Source organism: Trachemys scripta, chromosome 14 (genome assembly GCF_013100865.1).
Source record: "Trachemys scripta elegans isolate TJP31775 chromosome 14, CAS_Tse_1.0, whole genome shotgun sequence".
Classification (NCBI taxonomy): Eukaryota; Metazoa; Chordata; order Testudines; family Emydidae; genus Trachemys; species Trachemys scripta.
Window position 1 is genome coordinate 37988491 of NC_048311.1, and position 25657 is coordinate 38014147.

General features: G+C 48.1%; 1 protein-coding gene across 2 annotated transcripts in view; it reads right to left on the reverse strand.

Moving 5' to 3' along the window:
- Window positions 1-24733, reverse strand: part of LOC117886930 (butyrophilin subfamily 1 member A1-like) — a 32253-nt gene extending 7520 nt beyond the window's left edge. Inside the window, exons 1-8 of one of the 2 annotated variants that reach the window (XM_034789088.1) lie at window positions 24575-24732; window positions 24069-24310; window positions 22041-22157; window positions 16483-16830; window positions 12784-13065; window positions 5574-5690; window positions 2531-2563; window positions 2404-2436 (exon numbers count right to left, since the gene is read on the reverse strand). In XM_034789088.1, the coding sequence (XP_034644979.1) occupies window positions 2404-2436; window positions 2531-2563; window positions 5574-5690; window positions 12784-13065; window positions 16483-16830; window positions 22041-22146 (919 nt within the window). In that variant the 5' untranslated portion in view covers window positions 22147-22157; window positions 24069-24310; window positions 24575-24732. Of the gene's footprint in view, window positions 1-2403; window positions 2437-2530; window positions 2564-5573; window positions 5691-12783; window positions 13066-16482; window positions 16831-22040; window positions 22158-24068; window positions 24311-24574 lie in introns of both variants that reach the window. The other variant, XM_034789089.1, reaches the window with a different exon arrangement.
- Window positions 24734-25657: the final 924 nt, after the last annotated feature.

A 25657-nucleotide genomic window follows, 5' to 3' on the forward strand; every position in this document is an offset into this window, starting at 1 on the left:
CGAGATACAGGGTGAGGGGGAAAAAACAACAACAAAAACGAGGAGTCCTTGTGGCACCTTAGAGACTAACACATTTATTTGGGCATAAGCTTTGGTGGGCTAAAACCCACTTCATCGGATGCATGGAGTGGAAAATACAGTAGGAAGATATATATACACATAGAACATGAAAAAATGGGTGCTGCTATACCAGCTATAACGAGAGTGATCAATTAAGGTGGGCTAAAGGTTTAAGGTGAGGGTGAGGTCAGAGTTAGGCTTAACAGGCCCCTCAGTCCACTCCAGTCACCCCCTCCCCAGCTGGGCTTCTTGCCTCCTCTTCAGCCAGGCCCTGCCAGGTGGACTCCTCACCCCCATATTCCAGCCAGGCCCCTCGCCTCCCCACCCTGCTCAGAACCCTACTGATATGGGGGGAAATCGGAAAAGCCTGATTTTTGTGGAAATTAGTTTTTCCAGTTTTCTGCTTTTCTTGAAAATCAGTCGGGTTATAGCTACAGTGGGGGGGGGGGGGGAAGGGACCCATTTGACGGCTGGGGGGCTGGGGTGAGCCGAGCTGGATGCAGCCCTAGGCCTATGTAAGCAATGAAATAAGCAACCCTCTAGTTACAGAATTGCCACATAATTGTGCTCCGTGATCTCTCAGGGTGAGATTCTGTGCTCAGAACCCGGAGCCCAAGGGCACAGGAGGGCTAAGCTCACATTGCATCCCCCTGATCCTGGGTGCTCTGGGTGCCAAAGCAGCCTCCGCTGTAACTCAGGGCTTGTCTGCATGGGAAGGTTACACCAGTGTAAGGTAAGGTGGGAATTTAAACTGCTCTTGTTACACCGGTATAACGCCCCATGTCAGCGCTCTTATTCCGTAATGGGAGTGAGTTTTTCTGGTTAACTTGTGCCTTTAGTTATGGCAGCCTTTCCCTGGGTGAAGGGCAGCAGCACGGCCCAGGATCTCTGCAGCACTGCGCCCTGGGCCCCTCTCCTGACACCCACCTCTTGTTCCCAGGCTGATCTCCCACACACCCCTTCAATAGGGCTTGTGAGTGGGTCCTCAGAGGGCAGCCTGCAGCTGTTCTCTGCACTGCCTGCACTGGAGGAATCCCCCCCCAGCTGGATCCAGGCCTTCTGGAGCCCTTTTATGCTGCTCTGGTCTTTTTACTGACCGTAAAGGGGTTGAAAATCTCACCCTCCATATATTAAAATGTGCCCATCTTTTATGGGTATGAAGGTAGCATTGAGCAAGTGACCTGGGTGTAAGCAGTGCTCCAGCCCAGGGAGATCTGCCTGAGTCTGCAGGCAGCGCTGTTTGCTGCTCACGCTCAGCACAGTGGGGTTGGGAGGCTGACACTAAGGCCTGATCGATGACAATTTAATTGTCACCATTTACAATTTTCTCACTACTGATCATTTTAGCAGAAACATCCAGCTCGTGTGCTTCTCCCTCACAGCTGGATGAGGACAGGTACTGGGGAGGGCGGCAGTGCGGCAACGGCAGAGGGGCAGATACCTGTCATCAAAGGCGGCTGGGGTGAGGAACAGTGAATTCAGGCCCCTCCCTGAATCCAAATATAGTGTGACCTCTGTGCCTGCTAAAACAGGGAGGGGAGAGAGAGGGGATACATTCTCCCTCCCTTCCCTCAAGTACGAAATGCCTCATGGTCCTGGATACCAGAACACACACACACACACACACACACACAGCACATGGTCACTGAGGGTGAAATCCTGCCCCTTCTCTCATTACATGGCCGTGGAAAGGCTAGAACATGGGGGGAATCACATGTGAAGAATTGTATTAAATACTGGACAAGTCTCACAGTCCCCAGCAATGACTCTGGCCTGGCCGGGTTAGGGCTACTCAGGGCCTAGGCTCAGGGTGTTGTGTCTGTAATTTCCAAGGGGTTTTAGGACAAATGTCCCCTTCCGAGCCCGTCTATGTCAGCGCAAGCAGCCCTGAGCTCACTGCTTGGGCTCTGGTGCCGATACGGAGACATTCCCCATCACCCCTTCAAACACCAGCACCTTATTTGTAATTGTTCCATCCCATGGGTGTTTTGCACTTTCTCCAGCACACACATTTACTCTCCCCCTTTCCTCCCTCCCCATTGGAATTGTCTCTGTGCAAATACCTTCCCCCACATCGCCTGCTGAAGGGAGGGGCTCTGCTGATTTCCCACTCAGCACCGCGCCCCATTGCTCGGGCGTGTGCCCACCAGAGGTGCTGCATCCCACGCAGCTCTGTAGATGCAGCCTGAGCCATCACGTCCTATGGGCCCTCCAGGCACAGCCGGGTCCCCAGGGCTGAGGGGGGAATCTCCAACTGTGACGATCTTTACACCTGCAACATTTTTGGGTAACATTCTCGTATAACCTTTCCTTTAACCTACCCCATTGGCCCCAGACACTGACCTTTCTCGCTCTCCAGATCAGATTGCAGCATCTCTATGGGGAGAAAAGGGGAAGAGGTGATATTCCGCTGTCATATTTATGGGAATAACCCTTACATCAGTGAATGTAACTGGGCCCAGACACTGACCTTTCTTGCTCTCCAGCTCAGATCGCAGCGTCTCTAGAGGGAGAAAAGGGGGAGAGGTGAGATTTCATTCCATCATGTTTATGGTGAAATTCCTATTGTTGTTTAATGCAGCTCTTCTGTAGTCATGAAATAGAGGAACAAAGGGAGAGACACAGATAGGTCTGTCTGTGGAGGTCCCTGCACTCCCATCCCAGGCCAACTTCTAATCTTGGGGATGGTGCCTGCCTCCTGGTCCTAATGAGACATGGGAACATATCCCTGTAAGGCCAGGGTCAGTGGGAGATGCCCCAGCTAAGAATGGGGTGGAGAGGCCTTTCTTTACCTGGGTGCTCAGGTCAGCGTGAGCCAGGGAGGGGTGTGTGGTTGGGCCCCTACAGGCATCGCCTCTAAGATCAGCTCTTTCCCACCTGGAGCTCGTCCATTTGGTGTCAGCCCTGGGTACCAACACTGCTGGAAATGGAGGTTGTGTCATGTCTGCCAGTCACTGCTGAGCACAGCCTGAGCGAGAGCATCTTGTGCCCAGTGTGAGCAGCATCTCAGACCAGCCGTGCAAATCCTGAGTGTGTTTGTGTTATTACAGCATCCCAGCCACAGCTCACCAGTGCAGCTGCTGCGGAGAATTCTCTGAAAGGCCCACGGAACAAGACAGTGACAGTTAATTGTTCTGATGGTTTAGTGTTTGGAAATGAGCCCAACAGAATTCTCTCTGGGCATATAGACAAATTCTATACACCACTCAAAATGAGTTAATCCCTGTCACCTAATCAGTGCTGCCAACTCTCATGATTTTGTCATGAGTCTCATGATAATTATTGTTTTCCTTAGACCCCCAGCTCCTGGAGTCAAGTGGAGATGTGATGATTTCAGCCTCCCTTCTTAAAAAGAGAGTATGTTTCTAGCCCTTGTGGCTGTGGAGAAAGGTTCAAAATGTGACTCCAGTGCACCCTAAAGGCTCAAAAAGCAGAAGGCAAATAAAAAGAACACCACATCTATTATTTTTACATCATCCCATGATTTTAAAGCCAATCTCCTGATTGTTGGTGAGCCTGATTCATGGTTTTTGAACATTTGGGGTTGGCAATTGTGATAAATGGGCGGGGGTGGGGGTGGGGGGTTGGTCCCTTTTGTGGATACCCAGCCAGCCAGTTAGCTATAGACTCCCTCATGGTAGCTGTTCTCTACTTGCTTTACCTGTAAAGGGTTAAAAAGTTTGACTGCACGCATAGGTAAAGGGAAGTGAGTGGGCACCTGACCAAAAGAGCCAATGGGAAGGCTAGAACTTTTTAAAATTGGGAAAAAAACTTCTCTTTGTCTGTCTGTTGTTGTTCTCCGGAGAAGAGGGGGAACAGGGCAACAGTTATGCTGTGAGAAGCTGAAGGCCAGGTATGAAAATCATCAAAATGATACCTAGAATTGCTTATTTGGAACGCAGATATGTAAGTAGATCAGAAAATGTGTAGGAAGACACAATTAATTTTATTTTGTTTATTTATTATGGCTTGTGGATTCCTCTGTGCTAACCCCAGATGCTTTTGTTGCTTGTAATCTTTAAGCTGAACACCCAGAAAACTATTTTTGGTGCTTAATTTTTGGAATTGCTCTTTTAAAATCTAGCAATACCCTGAGTTTTCAGATGTATTTTCTTTCTTTTTGTTTTTAATAAAAATTACCTTTTTTAAGAACAGGATTTGGATTTTTGTGTCTTAAGAGGTTTGTGCACATGACTTTTTCGTTAGCTGGTGGCAACAGTTGATTTCTTTATTTTCCTTTCTCAGCTTTTCCCTGGTGATGGGGGAAGTGAAAGGGCTTGAGGGTACCCCACAGGAAGGAATTCCCACGTGCACCTTCCTGGGTTCCAAGTGGTTTTGCATTTGGGTGGTTGCAGCATCTAACCTTGGGAGTTTAATACAAGCCTGGAGTGGCCAGTATTAATTTTTAGAATCCTTACGGGCCCCCACCTTCTGCACTCGAAGTGCCAGAGTGGGGAATCAGCCCTGATAGCAATACTGTGGACTCAGCCCACATAAAGCCGTGAACTAAACCAGATCACACCTGGTGCTGACAGAGTGTGTAGGTGACAGTTCTAAAGGTGCAACATCCAGTTCCAACTTTCACAAGTAAACAGCACAGCTCCTCTCTGCTTCTCTGAATTACCTGCTTCTGTCCCCTCTGAGAAATCATTGTAACAGACATTTCCCCTTCCCAATTCTTCTGACACTGGTACATCTCTACATACAGTTCACAGCACTTCAGGTGAGAAAACCCTCTGGGTGGGACTTTCACAGCTGCCTTGGGCGTTTGCACATTCGGTGCCCATTACTGTAAATAAAAATTGGGCATTCAGACCCCCTAGGCAGCTATGAAAACCCCAGCTCCCTATAAACGCAGAGATCACTGAAGGACAATTTCTGCTTTTTGTGACCAAAAGGAAAAGAAAACTACAGCTCAGCACTTGTACTACAGTAGAGAGTTCATTGCTCTGTTCCTGTAGCAGGAACACAGGCTGAGCAAATCTTAGAGTAGAAAAGTAACTGCTAACCTTTCCATTTGCATAGCCACTACTTTGCACATCTGCAGCTCCTACTTACCTAGATGCTGTGTGGGGAGGGGGAGTTCATGCAGAATGAAGGGCAGAACTGGGCCCTAAGTACCCCCCACCCCTCCAACACACAAACACTTTGCATCGTGGTTTTCCTTCAAGGAGCCCAGTTATGTATGTCGGAGCTCCAAGCCCAGCTCACCGAGCCTCACCTGGGTCTTTCAAACTGAGCCAGGCCGATCCCCATGGAACAGTTCAGGATCACATTCTATTGGGATCCCTGCGTGAGATCTGAACAGGGGAACCCACTTGACATTTCTCAGTTCAAATATGAAGCCATAATTTATTCAACTCCCCCTTCACCCTCAGCCTGACTCCCATTGCCTGACACTCTCCTGACGAACACTGAATCAAATCCCCTTAATCCCGGTCTCTCTACCTTTGGTTTTGATTTTTAATGTCTCTCTATCACACACACCAAATTCCTGCCTCTTGTTAATTTACCTTTTGCTCTGTGTTGCCTCCAGAAGCAGTAACTGGCCAGGGGAATGAGAACAGCCAGGAGAACCAGGATCACCCCCAGAGCCACCCGCCAGCGATTGACTCGTGGGAAAAACAGCTCTGCAAGAGAAAGTGCCATTAACTTGGGTATAAACACGCGCAGAATGAAGGCAGGACCCTGTGACAATGGTGACTCTGTGACTAGTTAAAAGAATCTCACGGTGAGATGTGGCTCCTTTGTGCTTTATTATTCAGCTAATGAAAGTCCAACTGGTTACTGAACATGGTTAATTAATGGGATGGGGGCTGTTGTGGGTAAGGAGGGGGTAGGGTGTAGCTCTACTATGCTACACCTGTGATGTATCATTCCATATTATTTATGAAAATATGCTTATTAATATGACATAACTGAGATATACTTGATGCAAGATGGCTCATGTGAGATATCATTGGAAAGGTTCTGATTTACTGAATGTGACTATCCAATTTGTGTGCCTGTTTCATTTCTATATCTGAAGTTAGGAATATTAACTATGTATCTGTATTTCGACTATGCTACTTTGGGTGACGCCCACTGCCAACACTTCAGGTACAACAATGAAAAAGCCGGACAGTGCTGATGGCCCATCAGCAAGAGACAATGGACTGTAAAAGAGCTTAGTCTTCCCATGAACCTGTGGGTCAGCCTGTGAAGAATGGCTACAGGGGCCCTACAGAGGCATGTGACCATGTCCCCTGATACTGGAACCCAGTTTGAATTCTGTACTTTTCCACGAGAAGCGGGGGGGGTCAAACTAGGAAACAAAGGACTCCTGCCTTATGCAAATCCTATTTAAGGGGGGGGGAGTGAGGTAATCCAGGTCCTCAGTTCTCCCCTGTGATGACTGCTGGAAAGAACTAAGACTGAACGGGGGGAAAAAATGGACCCAGGCTGGAAGGGTGTCTGGCCTGTGAAGAAGATTATTAGAACCACATTTAGGGTGAGAACGTATATGTAACCAGTTTCTTTAGTGTATTAAGATTAGTTTGCGTGTTTGATTTCATTTGATTAGTAATCTGCTTTGTTCTGTTTGTTACCCCTTTTACCACATAAAATCTGCCTTTTATAGTTAATAACATTTGTTTTGTTTATTATTAAACTCAGTTTCTGTAATTTCTATCACGGGGGGGCGTGGCAAGAAGTGTGCACACCTCTCTCCACATTGAGGGAGGGGGCAAATTTCATAATATATCTTTGGGTCTGTACTCCAAGGGAGGTGGACATCTGAGTACTGGAGCAAGTCCCTTAAACTGAGACTTCCCAGAGCTGATCTGCAGCTGGATGTGGCCCAGCCTGTGTGTGTGTTGGAGGAGGTTTTAAGAGCCTGGCTCAGCAAGACAGTTTAAAGGGGGCCCGTGCTAGCAGAATAGGTAGACTCAGTTTTATTTCAGCACATCAAGTTCCACGTGCAGGGCCAGGTAGGCAGGCAGAGCTTCAGAGTCTCAATGCGTGGATGAGACGATGGTGTAGAGAGGAGGGGTTTACTTTCATTAGGAACTGGGGAAACTTTTGGGATGGGGGGAGCCTATACAGGAGAGATTGGCTCTACCTAAACCAAAGTGGAACCAGACTGCTGGCACTAAACATTAAAAAGGTTGTAGAGCAGTTTTTAAACTAGGAGATGGGGGAAAGCCGACTGCTGCAGAGAAGCATGTGGATCGGACAGAGACTTCTCTTAGGGTAGAGTCTAATGATAGAGAATCTCCAGGTTATAGTCAGGAGCAGAGGATGGAGGAGGATAATGTAAGGGCCAGATCAGATGATAAACATTCACATAAAAAAGAATCTAACTCGTCAGAAAAGGGCAGACAAATAAACAGTGAAAAGTTTTTAAAGTGCTTGTACACAAATGCTAGGAGTCTAAATAATAAGATGGGTGAACTAGAGTGCCTTGTGATAAAGGAGGATATTGATATAATAGGCATCACAGAAACCTGGTGGCCTGAGAACAATCAATGGGACACAATAATTCCGGGGTACAAAATATATCGGAAGGACAGAACAGGTCGTGCGGGGGGGGGGCACTATATGTGAAAGAAAATGTAGAATCAAATGAAGTAAAAATCTTAAGTGAATCCACATGTTCCATAGAATCTCTATGGATAGTAATTTCATGCTATAATAAGAATATAACATTAGGGATCTATTATAGACCACCTGACCAGGACAGTGATAGTGATGATGAAATGCTAAGGGAAATTAGAGAGGATATCAAAATTAAGAACCCAATAATCGTGGGGGATTTCAATTATCCCCATATTGACTGGGAACATTTAACTTCAGGATGAAATGCAGAGATAAAATTTCTTGAAACTTTAAATGACTGCTTCATGGAGCAGCTGGTACGGGAACCCACAAGGGGAGAGGCAACTCTAGATTTAGTCCTGAGTGGAGCGCAGGAGCTGGTCCAAGAGGTAACTATAACAGGACGGCTTGGAAATAGTGACCATAATACAATAACATTCAACATCCCTGTGGTGGGAAGAACATCTCAACAGCCCAACACTGTGGCATTTAATTTCAAAAATGAGGGGGTTAGTTAAACAGAAGTTAAAAAGTACAGTGACTAAAGTGAAATCTCTGCAAGCTGCATGGGCGCTTTTTAAAGACACCATAATAGAGGCCCAACTTCAATGTATACCCCAAATTAAGAAACACAGTAAAAGAACTAAAAAAGAGCCACCGTGGCTTAACAATCATGTAAAAGAAGCAGTGAGAGATAAAAAGATTTCCTTTAAAAAGTGGAAGTCAAATCCTAGTGAGTCAAATAGAAAGGAGCATAAACGCTGCCAAATTAAGTGCAAGCATGTAATAAGAAAACCCAAAGAGGAGTTTGAAGAATGGCTAACCAAAAACTCCAAAGGTAATAAAATGTTTTTTAAGTATATCAGAAGCAGGAAGCCTGCTAAACAACCAGTGGAGCCCCTTGATGATCGAGATACAAAAGGAGCACTTAAAAACGAGAAAGTCATTGCAGAGAAAATAAATGGATTCTTTGCTTCAGTCTTCACGGCTGAGGATGTTAGAGAGATTCCCAAACCTGAGCCGGCATTTGTAGGTGACAAATCTGAGGAACTGTCACAGATTGAAGTGTCACTAGAGGAGGTTTTGGAATTAATTGATAAACTTAACATTAACAAGTCACCGGGACCAGATGGCATTCACCCAAGAGTTCTGAAAGAACTCAAATGTGAAGTTGTGGAACTATTAACTATGGTTTGTAACCTGTCCTTTAAATCAGCTTCTGTACCCAATGACTGGAAGTTAGCTAATGTAATGCCAATATTTAAAAAGGGCTGTAGAGGTGATCCTGGCAATTACAGACCAGTAAGTCTAACGTCGGTACCAGGAAAATTAGTCGAAACAATAGTTAAGAATAAAATTGTCAGACACATAGAAAAACATAAACTGTTGAGCAATAGTCAACATGGTTTCTGTAAAGAGAAATCGTGTCTTACTAATCTATTAGAGTTCTTTGAAGGGGTCAACAAACATGTGGACAAGGGGGATCCAGTGGACATAGTGTACTTAGATTTCCAGAAAGCCTTTGACAAGGTCCCTCACCAAAGGCTCTTAAGTAAAGTAAGTTGTCATGGGATAAAAGGGAAGGTCCTTTCATTGATTGAGAACTTGTTAAAAGACCGGGAACAAAGGGTAGGAGTTAATGGTACATTCTCAGAATGGAGAGGGGTAACTAGTGGTGTTCCCCAAGGATCAGTCCTCGGACCAATCCTATTCAACTTATTTATAAATGATCTGGAGAAAGGGGTAAACAGTGAGGTGGCAAAGTTTGCAGATGATACTAAACTGCTCAAGATAGTTAAGACCAAAGCAGACTGTGATGAACTTCAAAAAGATCTCACAAAACTAAGTGATTGGGCAACAAAATGGCAAATGAAATTTAATGTGGATAAATGTAAAGTAATGCACATTGGAAAAAATAACCCCAACTATACGTACAATATGATGGGGGCTAATTTAGCTACAACAAGTCAGGAAAAAGATCTTGGAGTCATCGTGGATAGTTCTCTGAAAATGTCCACACAGTGTGCAGAGACGGTCAAAAAAGCAAACAGGATGTTAGGGATCATTAAAAAGGGGATAGAGAATAAGACTGAGAATATATTATTGCCCTTATATAAATCGATGGTACGCCCACATCTCGAATACTGCATACAGATGTGGTCTCCTCATCTAAAAAAAAGATATACTCGCACTAGAAAAGGTTCAGAAAAGGGCAACTAAAATGATTAGGGGTTTGGAACGGGTCCCATATGAGGAGAGATTAAAGAGGCTAAGACTCTTCAGCTTTGAAAAGAGGACACTAAGGGGGGATATGATAGAGATCTATAAAATCATGAGTGATGCGGAGAAAGTGGATAAGGAAAAGTTATTTACTTATTCCCATCATACAAGAACTAGGGGTCACCAAATGAAATTAATAGGCAGCAGGTTTAAAACAAATACAAGGAAGTTCTTCTTCACGCAGCGCACAGTCAACCTGTAGAACTCCTTACCTGAGGAGGTTGTGAAGGCTAGGACTATAACAGGGTTTAAAAGAGAACTGGATAAATTCATGGAGGTTAAGTCCATTAATGGCTATTAGCCAGGATGGGTAAGGAATGGTGTCCCTAGCCTCTGTTTGTCAGAGGATGGAGATGGATGGCAGGAGAGAGATCACTTGATCATTGCCTGTTGGTCCACTCCCTCTGGTGCACCTGGCATTGTCCACTGTCGGTAGGGTGACCAGATCACCCAAGTCAAATATCGGGACGCGGGGGGGGCGTGGCCAAAAAAACCCCACCTTCCTCCACAAGCGCTGGAGGGAGGCCCGGGAGACTCAGAGGGAGCGCGGGGCTGGGGTGAGTAAGAGTCCGGCCTGGCCCCGAGCAGCCGCTGCTGCAGCTCCCCGCAGGGGAACGAACGGGGCTGGGCTGCCAATGCCTCCGCCCCGGGGCCGTCGCGCGATAGCACCAGCTGGGCAGCAGCCCAGACGTGACTGGCCAGGGGCTGGGCTGGGCCCAGCGTGCGCGCTGCTGGGTCCCCGCAGCAGGCCCCGGCTCGGGGGGTTCGCGGGCGCCAGAGCCGCAGCCGCCAAGCACCATGGCCGCTTCCTCCCCCGCGGCAGTGGGAGCTGCAGCAGCGGCTGCTCCCGAGTCCCGCTGCCCGGGGGGGAGAACAGCCGCCGCCTGGGCCCGCGGGCCGCCCCCCTCCTCTCCCTACCACCCAACTGAGTCCTGCCTGCTCGGAGCCAGGCCGGACTCTTACTCACCCCGGCCCCGCGCTTCCCCTGAGTCTCCCGGGCCTCCCTCCAACGCATGCTTGCGGAGGGAGGAGGAATGCTGAGTCCGGGGAAAAGGCGGGGATTCGGGGAGGGAGCCAATGGGGGGAGGAGGGAGTGGAGTCGGGGCGGGGGGGGGGGGTGCGAGCACTTCCGGGCTCCAGGCTCCGGCGCATTTCCTTTTTTGTCCAGTGTCCCAACCGCACGTTGGTCGGGACGCGGGACAAACAAGGAAATATCGGGACAGTCCCGATAACATCGGGACGTCTGGTCACCCTAACTGTCGGTAGACAGGATACTGGGCTAGATGGACCTTTGGTGTGACCTGGTACGGCCGTTCTTATGGCTTCCCAAGGGGTCCAATCAATCACAACACCTATTTCCCACTGGCATAAATTCAAGCAGTCCCTAGCCTCTCTGACTGATCCCAAGGCTGCAGCCAGTGTAGACTGACGTTCAAAATTAGAGAATTGTAACCAGTTTCCTGACACCTCCTGACTCTCCTGGCTCACTGGGGCTCAAGGATCTGACTGAAAATATTTTAATGAAGGATTTTAATTAAATCAAAACTTGAGCCTGGCAAGTCAAAGTAAATAGTTCTTCCAGAATCCTCTTCTCTGGGTCCTGGAGCAATGGCTGACCTCAGGGTACTTCCTAAGTGATTAGTGTGGTGTATTGAAAACTATAAAAATCACCAGCTGTCACTTTAAATCTTGAGGGATTCCCTTGTCCTGCTTGCAGGCAGGGGTCTCTGTAGGGTGCATCCAATGTCAGTCTTATGCATTCAGCTTTCAAAGAGACAGCCTAAAGGAAAGTGGGTAGAGTTCTGCCTTTTTGCTTTAGGGAGCAGCCTGCTTTGTCTCTCTCTGTATTTAGCTGCTGTGTGTTAGAGTTCTGGATTCTCAGAAATAAAGCAGTGTGACATTGCAGCCTTACAGGAAGAGTATTTAGGTTTTGTTTCTAACTTTCTGTGTGTATGCTGTGAATATAACAATTACGTAATACTGATGGAAATTAGCAGTGCAGCACTTTGAGATCTCAAGTGAATACTGTTTGACAAATGCAATATCCTTATTATGACAGTGAGGAAATATTCATTTTGTATTAACCAAGTTATCTGGTAGATAATAATACATAAAATCTGAACTTTTTTCTAAAAATTAAGATGCTCTTAGACAAGATTTTGTTTCTGCATATAGTGAAGATGGTTAATTAATGGGAAAGGGTGTGTTGGGGGTTGGGTGGAGCTCTGCTATGCTACACCTATCCCCCATTGACATAAGTTCAAGCATTCCCTGGGCTTGTCTAACTGATATCAAAGCTGTGGCCAGTGCAAACTGACCCTCAGAAGCAGAGATTTGTGACCTGTTTCCTGACACCCCCAGTTCTCCTGAGCTCAGAGGGGCTCAGCTACTTGAGAGAGTCTGGCCCAAAATATGTTAATGAAGGATTTTAATAAAAACAAAACCTGAGTCTGGAAATTCAAAGTAAAAACTCCTCCAGATTCCTGCTCCTTGCACCCAGAGCAATGGATGACTAGAGTGCTCTTGTTAAGTGACTACCCTGGGCTTGTCTAATTGATCCTGTTTAATTGCAGTGGAGACTTTCCAGCTCAGGCTGAAGCTCAGGCTCTGGGACCTTCTCACCTCGCAGGGACCTAGAACCTGGTCTCCAGCCCAAGCCCAAACATCTACACCACAGTTTAACAGTACTTTAGCCTGAGTCAGCTGGCACGGGCCAGCTGCTGGTTTTGGAAGTTGCTCAGGACTTTCCAAGAAGTGCTCAGCACCTTGAAGGTTCAGGCCAATGAACAGGAGACACAATGACAAATACTCTCTACCCATGTCTGCAGTGTCTCACTCTATCCATGTGCGGCTGGGACGGGCACTGACCTGCTATGGAAATCGCTGACTCTCTCTCCTGGTTGAGAAGAAGGTTCCTGACACAGCAGGACACTTTCTGGTTGGATTCTTCTGTTATAACAATAGCAATCTCTGTTTGAAACAGGCCATTGGCCTCTGGGGATATGTTTTCAGTGTCTGATGGTAAGAGCTGCCCCTGGATATCTCTCCACTGAGCCTCGGGTTCTGGGTACCATCCGGCTGATCGACACACAACCCGGATCCCTCCATCCTGATGTCCCTCCACAGAGATGACAGGATCAGAGCCCAACCCTACAGAAAAAATAAATGAACTTGTGACAATCCTACATTGCTCAGTAATGATCCAAAAGTTGTATTACTCCGTTATCAAAACCTATTTCCCATTAAATTAATAATCAAATGTGAGCCTATGAGTGCGGCTGGTCAGTTAATCTGGTCAGATTCCTATTTAATACACAGCAAGTAAAGTTAATGTTAATGTCAGGGCTGTTCTATTCACAAACTTGCTCAACTTTAGCTAAAACTGACTTCAACGAGAAACTGCAGAACCGGAATTAATTTGCAAACTGGACACCATCAAATTAGGCCTGGGCCACGGGCTCCCTATTGCCTGCTCGGAGCCTAACAGCACTGAGGCTCCCAGCTCCCTGCCAGGAGCCCCACACCAGAGCCTGGCTGTCTCCTGGACTCTCTGCTTGAGCTGGGAGCCAGACTTTCTTGTCAATTTCATGGAGCAAGGCTGTAGTGTGGAAACTGACATAATTAGGTGGACGTAAGCTGTCTTACATCGACCCAACTCTGTAGGGTAGACCAGGCAACAGTCCACAGCCCTATCCACTAGGCAACCCTGCCTCTCATTTACTGCTGTTCTAGCTTATGTGCATATACTTCATTTTCTCTAGTGATGGTGGATGAGCTGCTCCATAATCCTGCAGTTTCCTGAGCAAGAACAAGGGACTGGTTCTCCCTTTGATGAACACAGACAATATCTCTCACCACACACTGTGTAGCAGGGACAAAAGGTTGAATAAGAAGAACCATTGGAAGGAGCTGAGCACTGCTTAACTGATGAGCAGGAAGGCTAAACTCTTCCACTACTTTCACTTACAAAGCTAACATATTTGTAACCCCCTTGGGGTTTAGAGAGCACGGTCCCTTTAAAACCTGTCCTGGGGCAGAGGAAGTGCTGGGTGTTCCAGGGGGAGGAGCATAGGCACCAGCTTCCTCCAGGCCTGTGGGGTGGGGTGCTTAACCTCCCACTCTGCCCCAGGCACCGCCCACACCCCACCTCTGCTCCCAAGTCCCCACCACCACCCCACCTCTTCCTGCCCAGTTCTGCTCCCTCCCCTAAGCACACCCAACCCTCACTATTCTGCCTCCCTCCCAGCACCTCCTGCACACTGTGGAACAGCTGACTGCAGTGGGCGGTAGGCGCTGGGAGGAGGGGGAGGAATATATCAGTGGGGCCACCGGCAGACGGGAGGTGCTGGGGGAAGGGGGTAGATGGCTGCCAGTGGGTGCTAAGCACCTGCTAATTTTTTTCCATGGGTGCTCAAGCCCTAGAACACCTATGGAGTCAGCACCTATGGGGAGGAGGGTGGAGAGAGGGAGAGTGACAGGGCATGTGTGTCTGTAGCTCCCAATAAGAGAAGCAGCTGAGAACCTGTCCAAAGCCCAGGAGGGACAGAGCAGCTGACTGGGGACACCCAGGACAAGAGCCAGGAGGAGCATTGTGACAGGAAGGAATGACCTGCGGACAAACCAGAGCTGAACCCAGTATCCCTGTCACCCAGAGCTGTATGGGGCCCTGAATACTGGGGCTTGTGACCTTGCATTGGGAATAAAGAGGGAGGCTGTAGCCAGGCAAGTGGGGAGGTTGTCGCTCTGTGTGGCTTTGCAGAGAGCGGCAGAAGAGGGCTCCGGAGGGGTTTGCTGGGGAAAGTTCAATGGCGCCAAAGGCGACCAGGAGCACCCAAGACTCAGCACTGCACTGGAACTCTGCCCAGGACTCCTGAACTCTGAGTAGACGCAGTGCTTGGCATCTACCCTTTTATGTTCTGGTACCACTGGGGCCTTGTGTTGGATCTCAGCCTGTTTTATCACCACCACCCCCATATTCCCCCTGTTGTTTTTTTACCTTCATCCCTCTGTAAATAAATATTTCCCCTTCCTATATTCATTGTACTATTCCGGTGTGTGTGTGTTTACCCCAGAGGATTTCGAACAGGTGTCCCTGGGGTAGGGACGACTCATGCCTGCCGACAGTGTGTGTGTGTGGGGGGGGGGGGGGGGCGCAGAGTGATGGCAGCTGGCTAACAGCAGTATTACTAGGCATGCTCAGTAAAAGCCAGGCAGCAAATCTGGGGGAGCACGTGACCCCGCATGTTCCCTGATGTATCACCTGTGCCCTGGCTTCGAAGGGAGTTACCCTGCTGTGCTCCAGTGCGCATCTGTTCCTGGCAGGAGCCGCTCTGCAGAGCAGACTCCATCTCGGCCACAGGAGCTCTATAGTTACATATTAATTCCCAACAAATACTTGTCAATGAAGAATTGCGGTTGCCCAACAGGGCCTTGTGCCTTTCCAAAATACAGAGGGTGGCTAAACTTAAATTTCTGAAACCCAAGAGATACAAAACAACAGCACATACCGCCCCAGCCCTGTAACCTTAACTCTGCCTCCTGGGATGGCAATAGGCGCTGGGAACGGTTCAGTGAGGGTGGTGCCATAATAAACAGGTATGAGGAAGGGCTATGAGAAGGTGCCATTGCTTGTTTTGTGTTTCTTGGATTTGTTTTTCAGCATCTACCTGCCTACACTCCTACTGCCTTCCCCGTGTTCGCAGTCACCGTAGTGACAGGTGGAGGGATTAATTCGAGCAGGCTGGAAGAGCTGTCACTGTGATATGAGGAGAGGGATCATGTTTGCTTCATTTCAGTGCTGAGGTCTGTAGGCTGTGACAGTAGAAGTGCACAGAGGTGTCTTATTGCCATGGGGATTGTCAGCAGTCTGGTGTTTGCTGCACCTGACCTAAACCTCATGTCACAGTTACAGAACTAGCTACACCTGTCCCCTTCTGGTCTGTCTGGTAGCACCTTCAGGCATCAGGCCACCTGCCTTCACTTGTCCTGGAGCGAATTCCTCAACTCTTCCACAAGGCACAGGGCTACTGGACCCTGTGCATCGAGCACTGTTACCCTGTGCATGCCAGACACCAGCCAAAATCAATCCCAGCTGGTGACATCAATGTGAGGATGAGCAGCTATTGTTTGGTACCAGGTGTGCACAAAAAAGTTGTAACAATCACAACATGTTAATGTCATCTGACTTTTCAGGGGTGTTTGTGTATCTCATTAACCCCTTGCTCTAATGACCTCAAATTTAGCTCACTAACCACACCCCAGAGTCCAATGCGTCACAGAAATTTCTTACCCACGAAAGCTTAAGCTCCCAGTACTTCTGTTAGTCTCAAAGGTGCCACAGGACCCTCTGTTGCTTTTTACAGAAATTTTCAAGAGAATCTGAGTATGTGTGTGGACTTTAGAACCCTCATAAAATATAGCCATAACCAGTGAACTAGAATCAATCTTAACCAGAGCAGAGCTACCCCCCACCATAATGAGAAAAATCAAGTGTCATCTCACAATGAACCCTGTGACTCCACTTATTACGCTGTTGAAGACGTCAAAGTATCAGAACAAGTCACTGACCTGCCACCTGCAGTTCCAAAAAAGCTTCTTCATAAGTGAAACTGGATCGAAAACGACACTTGTACTGCCCATCGTCAGAGGGTCGGATATCGCGTATTCTCAGGGAAACACTCCCATTGGTGATGTCGTCTTTCAAGAGCTCAGTTCTTCCTTGATATTCTAGCATCTGCTCACCGTACTGATCCTGCCCATCACGGTACAGGTGCACGACTGCAGAGAACTCGGATCGGAACCATCTCAGCTCCATGTTCTCAGCGCTCATCCTGGGGGAGAGGTGGCAGGGCAGGACGGCCTCCCCACCTAGAGAGGCAGTGACTGGATGGTCAGGTCCAGCCACTGTGAAATGTGCTGTGAAATGCACAATGAAAAATTGAAGTTAAATTGGCGAGGAACTGGGAGTGGCATTAACTCAGCAGTAAGACACACAGTAAGAGAATGCCCTGAGATAGACGTGAACACCATATACCCAGGCAGTGCCCTAGACATGACTATGAGTACAGACAGTCACAGGCTTGGGGTAACTGCACCTCTGACCCACTCTGTGGACTGCGGAAGGAACGTCCCCTTAGGTCTCAGGCCTCCAGCTGTCACCTCTCCCTGGGCAGGAACCCACATCCCTCTCCCTCCACACTGGGGTTTTAGGCTTGCAGCCCCCTTCAATTAACTGGTTTTCCCAGCACGCCTGACCAAAGACCAGCACCTGAACTTTGCTTTCACTCCCAGGGCTATGAATCGTGTGTGCCAATGGTTACCAGTAACCAAACGGCTCTTCCAAAGCAGAGAACATTGAAGGATAAAAGCCTGACAGAAAAGTTACCATAAACCAATTGAAGGTCTGAACATGTTACACTTATCCCAAAGGATTCTCATTTGGCACATGGGACTCATTGGTAGGGTCCTAAGTCTTTCAAAACCTTCTCTAAGGGTTTGTTCTTTTGGCTAAGAAGTCATGTCAGTTTGTAGTCCAAGATCCCAGGCCTCCAACCAGTTTAAATTAAGGGTTTATACCAAAAATCTTTGTTCTCTTGGGCTTCTGGGACCTGCCCTGAACTAGTTTAAGCAACTTTCCCTGGGGGTAGTACTTCTCCCAAGCTGTTATCTGTCCCAGAAGTCATTACCCCACATGGCTTGTAGATACTGGAGGAGATGGGGTAACCCTCCCCCATGGAGTGGTTTACAATCCTGAGCCCACAAAAACACATATAGCACAGGGGTTCTCAAACTTCATTCCACCACAACCTGCTTCTGACAACAAAAATTACTACACGACCCCAGGACGGGGGAACCAAATTCTGAGCCCAAGCCCCACCATCCTGGCTTGGTGGGGGGCAACGCGAAAGCCCAAGGGCTTCAGCTCCAGTCAGGGGCGCCTGTAACCTGAGCCCCACCACCCAGGGCTGAAGCCATTGGGCTTTGGCTTTAGCCCCAGGCAGTGGGGCTCGAGCTTCGGCTTTGGACCGGAGCGGTGGGGCTCAGGCTTTGGCCCTCAGGAAGTCTAATGCCAGCCCTGGCGACCCATTAAAACAGGGTCATGACCCACTTTGGGGTCCCGACCCACAGTTTGAGAACCACTGATATAGCACATATAGATACTATTTATAAAAGGGATACAAAGACACATTCATAGTTCCCAAAATACCACCTGTGGTTGCAATATCTGTCACACAGAGTACACAAGTAAATGTTATACATTGTCCATATTTTCTCTGACTAGGGCTCTGACTTCTCATGGGCACCTTGGGTATATTGGGGGGTCTGGTTCGCTGCTACACAAGGACCCTTCACGATGCTGAAGTGCAGGGGCCTCTGCAACTAGTGTAGGGATGGTGTAAGGGTCTGCAAGGTGTAAAGATATGAAAATAGCTCATCACTATGCAGGCAAAGTTAGAGGTCAGATAAGAGAGAGAGGGGAGGAGGCAGGTAAAAAAGAGCAGGGGGCAGAGAACCAGCCATTGTGGAACTGCACAGAAAGGGGGCAGAGACTCAGCATCAGGAGAGACACAGAGAGTTGGTTAAATTAGGAGGATGGAAACCACAGCAGGAGGGAACCAAAATGCCAGAGTAGCTGTGCAGGTAGCCCCGGGGGTGGAGTGGATCATTATAAGGTAGTGGTCCCCAACCTTTTTGTGGCCAATAGCACATTCATGTTTTCAGAAGAGTGTGGCGGGTGCCAATAATTTTTCAAGGCTTATTTTGAATTTGTACATTAAATAATACGAAAAACATCATATTTAATATTACATAATATATGAATCCATAAGATAAAAAAGGTATTAATTAAATTATTCGGCAATTACTCTTTCACCTTAGCATGTGAATTTGCTCTTTTTTATCTACCTGTAAGAAAAATTAAGGAGTTTTTACAAAATAAATATCATAAACAGTTTTCATCTTATTTATTTTTAAAAAAGTAAAATTATTTTTTGATTGGACAGTTTTTTGGAAAAATTTAGACTAGCTGTAGCAGAAACTGAGGCTAGTAATATTTCGGTCCTATATATAAAACATTGTTGAACTGCTGGCCCAAATATATTTATTATTCTTACTTTAACATAGATAGCCAGTTATGGTTAATTAAAAAATATTCTTTGTATTGTTACTTGTATCTGGATTTCAATAAACAAACAAACAAATATGAAAAAAGTTAAACACAAGTTAATCATACGCACTCATTAGCAGTTAATGGAAAATAAGTATCATTAATTCACGTGGTTTTTCTAATAAAGTCAGTGTGATTTTTGACACTGCATTTCTTTAGCCAATTTTTCATAGCTGGGAGAGTAAGAGGATATTCCCATTCCTAAGCAATCATCAAGATGGGTATCTGTAAGCCGAGATCTGTATTTTGATTTTATGACGTTCATTGTTGAAAATAGAACTTCACATAAATAAGTGGAACTGAAATAAGATTTTATTTTGTATGCTACATTTTTTAAGGCAGGAAACCTTTTTCGGTCAACCAGATTCCAAAAGTTTTCATCTGTTGCGCAGGATTTTAGAACAATATCATTTTGAAGGTCCAAAATCTCCAGTTCCATGTCTTGTTCTTACTTGAATGAGACTCGCAATTGATGTAGCCATTTCTGTTACCTCTATTTGGCAAGTAAAAGGATTCACAAGAAAGGCAACTACAGGCTCAATGATGGTGAACTGTTGAAATCTCTTTTCAAATTGTTTCAGAAGTGTTTGAATGTGGATAACAAATGGTGATGGATTAAAATCACTATCACATACCATTTTCTTCATACTTGGGAAATGTATGAGAGACTTCATCTTCATATGTGACATCCACAAGATCAGTTTTGCTTTGAATGATTTTACAGAGCCTATCATTTGAGCCACATGTTTGTCTTTTTCCTGGAGCTCAAGATTTAAATTGTTCAATTTGTCAGTGATGGCAAGAAAAGCCAAGTCCATTAACCAGCTGGAGTCTTCTAGTTGCTCGAAGTTCTGATTTGTGGACTTCAGAAATTCTTTGATCTCTTCAATTAGGCTTAAAAAATTTGCAAGAACTTTACCTTTGCTCAGCCATCGTACTTCTGTGTGCAAGATAAGATCGGATTGCTTATCATCAACATCTTCCAACAGGGCCTTAAAAAGTCGGTGTTGCAAAGGTTTCGCTGGAATAGAGTTAATTATTTTAAAAATGATGTTCATGACGTGTTGAAAAAAAAGAACTTTGACGCACAAAGCTTCTTGGTGGATAATGCAATGATAAGACATAAAGTTCAGAAAGGATTCATTCTTCTTGCAGAGTGCAATGAATCCATTGGCACTGCCCATCATTGCTGGTGCCCCATCAGTGGTGATCGCAGACAGCTTGTGTAGTGGCATACTAATTGATGTTGCGTATGATTTGAATAAATTATAGATGTCCTCACCCTTTGTTCACCCTTTCATAGGCAATACTTTTAGTAACTCTTCTTTTATGGTGAAGTCACTAAATACCATCCTCACCATAACTGCCAACTGCACTTTATCTGATATATCTGTCGACTCATCGAACTGCAGTGAAAACCAGTCACATATTTCCAAGTCATCCTTTAGCTGAGTTTGCATGTCGCTTGAAATTGCATGTATCCTCCTCGTAACTGTGTTGTTTTGCTGACAAAATCTCACGCTTGTTAGGAAATCCTTGAAACAGGCAATCAGCACCAGTCAAAAATGCTTCCTTCAACAATTCACCATCTTGAAAGGGTTTTTTCTTCTTTGCGAGCAGATGAGCAATTTTAAAGGAAGCAATAGTAGCACTTTTAGACTTTACCACTTGTCTAGTGAAAACAGATTGTTGGTCAGATAAAAGAAAATGAATCAACTCAAATCAAACCTTTTTCAACTCAGATTTAAGTGGATGGCTAATGTCAAAAGAGCCGTGATTAGTTTGGAAATGGTGTTCGACATTATGTTTTTTCGGCACTGCAACAGTATCACCGCACGATAAGCAAACACATTTCCCTTTGTTTTCAATAAAACAATAGGATTCTTCCCACTCTGCGTTGAAATAATACGTACGTTGTCTTTTATTTGAACCACTCATTTTGGGGGAAAATGTTAAAAAAATAATAAATCACAAAGCACGAGAAAACAGCAGTATCAGTGCAGTGGAAGAATACTCACATACAGGGCCGGCTCCAGGCACCAGCGGAGCAAGCACATGCTGGGGCGGCACATGCTAAGGGGCAGCATTCTGTCCGTTCTTTGGGCGGCAGAGTCCAAGCGGGTTTTTTTTTTTTTTCTGCTTCGGCAGTTTGGGCGGGTTTTTTTGTTTGTTTTGTTTTGCGCTTTGGCAGTTCGGGCGGTGGCAGTCCAAGCCCCTTTTCCTTTCTTTTGTTGGCAGTTCTGAGCAGCGCGGAGAGAAGATGCAGCCCCGCGCCTGCTGGGGACAGAGAACACCAGCTCCCGCAGCCTGCAGCCCCGGAGTTCTCTGTCCCCGGCAGGCGCGGGGCTGTGGCTTCTCTCCCCTGCTGGGCACTACTTTTCACACCGTGTGACTAGGCGAGTGCACATAGATACCCCGGCAGGCACCATGGTGTCCCCGGGCACCGTGTTGGGGACCACTGCTATAAGGCCTTCACCAATGGCACAGAATAAAGAAGACAGCAAATATCCTCACATCCTCACTGAGACATGAGGTTTACCTCTCAGCCTTAGTCAGATGTCCCCAATGCAGTACGAATGGCTTGTATGTTTTCAATTCATAACCAGAGAGTTGGGGATTCATGATTCTTTGGGGCTGAAGAGTCTGATCTGTGTAGTGTAAAGGAATTGGGTAGTGTTGTCCCTTTAAATAGTTTGTGAGCCCCATAGTGATGCTCACCATGTTCTATGTCTTAGAAGCTACCAGTCAGAGCAGCAGTGTGTGTGTAGCTAGGCCTGACAAGATTGCATATAGGTAACAAACATGGTTACTAGGGACCAAGCTGTGCCCTGTGGTTTCTCCACATTGCTGGTTGTAGGCAGGTTGAGCAGACGTGGTTTACAAGAAAAGACAGTGATTTGAGATGTACGGTGATGACCAGCAACAGCAGCAAACCCAGCGAGGAGACTGGAGCTCCTACCTGACTCCAGCCTGTGAACCTGTAGAGTGAGGCAGAGAGCGACGTAGCCAGGCAGAGCGGAGCTTACTGTGGAGCCGGGGTAGAACGAGGGAACCTTCCCCATCATCGTAGCTTGGTCTGGGGAACAGGAGAAATAGCAAACCAGATGGCGAGTGAGTGTGATGCAGTGACAGGACAGTACCATGGGGCAGTGCAGAGGATGTAACAAGCCTCACTGCTACCTAACATACACCAGAAGGAAAGGGATTTCCCCCACAATCCTCGTCTGCCCTGGCTCTGAGCAGGGTTAGATGTCACTGTGCCAGCAACTGTTCCATACCACGTTCACACCATGGCTGGCACCTGTGGAGCTGTCTGGTCTTATTAAGGCCTTGGCTACAATTGGCAAGTGTAGTCACACCACCAGCGCTATAAGTACTCCACCTCTCCGAGGGGAATAGCTTGCAGCGCTGCGAGCGAGCGTGCAGCGCTTCCGGCGCTGATTACACTGGCGCTTTATAGCGCTGCACTCGCTGCGCTTGGGGGGGGGGCCTTTTCACACCCCTGAGCGCAGCAAGTTGCAGCGCTGTACAGCGCCAGTGTAGCCAAGGCCTTAGATTTTAACACACTCTCGAGAGCAGGGACGGTCCCTCACTACTGGTGTGTACGGCACAATCAGGCACCCCTCTTGCTTGGGGCATTTAGATACTCCCGTAGAATGGGACATATTAAGGAAAACAAGCCAGTGCAGGCAGAGCCATTGACTGTGCTATGAATGGCCACTGATTGCTGTGGGGAAAAGTGGTTCCATCTCCCAACCACACCCGTCCTGTGTGAGGGACCTCTGGGGATCTCCCAATGAGCAAATCAGTCCCTGGCCCCGATGATTTTGCATGTGTGACCCACTCTCATTGCCTCCAGCATTGGTGCAATGTCAGGAATGAATTCTGAGCAGGGTCACCACGTCTCTGTGCCCCTGCAATCTGTAACATTGAAACCGCTCTAAGGATATGTCTCCACTGCAGCTGGGAGCGAGCTTCCCAGTGGGACAGACAGACATGTGCTGGCTCTGATGGAACTAGCACACTGAGCACAGCAAAGTAGCTTTGGTAGCCAAGGCAGCAGCTCAGGTTACCTGCCAGGATCATGGTTGGCATGTACTTGGGCAGCCAGCTCGAGCCGCTGCCCATGCTACATTGCTGTTTTTAGTGCACTATCTTGAGCAGAAAGAACGAGGAGTACTTGTGGCACCTTAGAGACTAACAAATGTATTTGACCATAAGCTTTCGTGGGCTAAACCCCACTTCATCGGGTGCATGCAGTGGAAAATACAGTAGGAAGCATGCATACATCCACTGCATGCATCTGATGAAGTGGGCTTTAGCCCACAAAAGCTTATGCTCAAATAAATTTGTTAGTCTCTAAGGTGCTACAAGTACTCCTGTTCTTTTTGCTGATACAGACTAACACGGCTACCATTCTGAAATCTATCTTGAGCATGTGTCTGTCTGTTTATGGTGGGAATTGCACCGCCCAGCTGCAGTGTAGATGTACCCTTAGAGACAAAGAGCTTTAGGCTCACGCTGCACTGAGCCATGCAACCCCTGCCAGGCTGTGCGGTGGGGTAAAATCCTCCCAGGAACTAGAAGGTGCCTGTAACTTCCCCTACAGCCACCAGGGCCAGTGTTGGCCACAGAGCGGCCAGCGTTGGACTGGAAGGGAATGTGACCAGGGCTCCAGGTCACAGACTCATGGACTTCCCTACTAACCCCCCTCCCCCCTCAGGGCTCCCACTGACAGAGCGCTGGGGGGGGAGGTGAAGCACTCCCTGCCCTGGCAGGCACCCATAGGGTGGGCGGCAGTGGTAACAGCACCTGCCCTCCCTCGGGGCAATGGCCCTGCAGACCCAGGTGGAGCTGGGAGGGATTCACTGAATGTGGACCAAGGGTTTTCTCTTCTAGTCTTTCACCCCCTGCCTCCGGAACTTCAGTTTAGTGAGTTAATAACAAAGGGGGGGAGAGAGAAACACAAATACACACACACACACACCTGTCACAAAGGGAGCCCAGCTCTGTGCCAGCCTCCCAGTCTGTGTTCAGATGAACAGAGAAATCTCTGAATTTGCAGGGACATTCCCACAGCCAGGTTGACATTCAGAGTCAGGAGGTGCCAGTTTCTCCGGAGAATCCCTTCAGTGAGGCCCATTGGTGATAACAGCCCTCAGCGCCGTGTGTCCGGAGATCTCAGACCGAGCCGTGTAGCTGGGGATTCAGAGCCCGGAGCTCCCCTCCCTGCTGAGTCACAGAAAGAAGCTTTGAACCAGAAAGTCTGGAAGGTTCCACAAAATTCTACAAAGTTCTAGAACATTCTAGGAGGTTAGTGACAAATGAGCCACATAAGGAAAATCCGAAACATTTTACTTCAAACATTTGATTTTTCCTTTTATCACTAACAACAAACACAGCCCCCGAGCCCGGCGCCCCCCAGCCTGGCACCTCAGGTAATCGCCTCGGTTACCTGCCCCTAAATCCGGCCCTGGTCCCCAGGTCACTCACCGAGGCTGCAGCCCCAGTTACATTTGTTACATTTGTAGCTGAATTGAGGGGGCCGAGCCCCCTCCCCGCCTGGGCCTTCACTGCGCTTCAAAACTGAAAGTACCAGAGTAGCGGGAAGTTGAAGTCACGGTCCGTGTCCCGGGCTGGTTGGGGCGGAGCAAATTCCTCTTACAGTAACAGCCCCCCCGCGGGGCTTGGGGCTGGGGGGGGCAGTTTGCCGGGGAGCCAGTGTAGGGGTGTCAATGCCCCCCCCCGCTGCTGTTCCTGCTCCCCAGGGATCGCTGGGGTCTCAGTAATGAGGCAGAACAATGAAGAGTCTTTGTGGCACTTTAAAGACTAAGACATGTGGTGATGAAGTGGGTTTTAGCTCATGCCCAAATAAATGTGTTAGTCTCTGAGTCTAGGTGCCACAGGGACTCCCCCTTGTGTTTGCTGATGCAGAGTAACGGGGCTTCCCCTCTGGAACCCGGCAGAATGAGGACGGTGGAGGAGGGAGGGATGCTGGGGGGAGTTGAAATCCGGAGTGACTGAGTGGGAACCGGGGCGGGAAGCAACAGCTGGTCAATGGGGGATCAGAACAGACTGACTGGGACTCATGCACTGCCCGGCTGTAGCTGGCTCGGCTCCTGCAGGCGCTCAGGGGAGGGGGGCAGACCGGGGCGGGGGCGGGCAGCAGCTCTGGGACTCGCAGACCCCCCGGGAGCAGAGCTGGGGCGAGGAGGGGCCGTTGGTGCAGAGTCACTTTCCTGCCCGGCCCGGCCCTTCCCCCGGGTCTCTCCCCTCAGCTGCAGGCTCCGGAGCTGCTGTCGGCAGAGCCCGGGGCTGGTTCCCGCCCCCGGAGAAATCCCCGTCCCCCCGGAGTGCAATGGCCAGGTCTGAGTGCCGGTGAAATCTCCGGGGGGCTCAGGGCTGGGGCTAGAGGAGGATCCTGGGGGGAAGCGGCGGGTCCCGTCACTGTTACGCTGGAACCAGCAGCCCGGAGAGGAGGGGTCCGTGGGGCTCCCTGGGCTGGATCCTGATAAATCACCTGAGTTCCCCTCCCCCCAGCCCCGCTCCTTCCAAAACAGGGGACAGGAGCAGGCG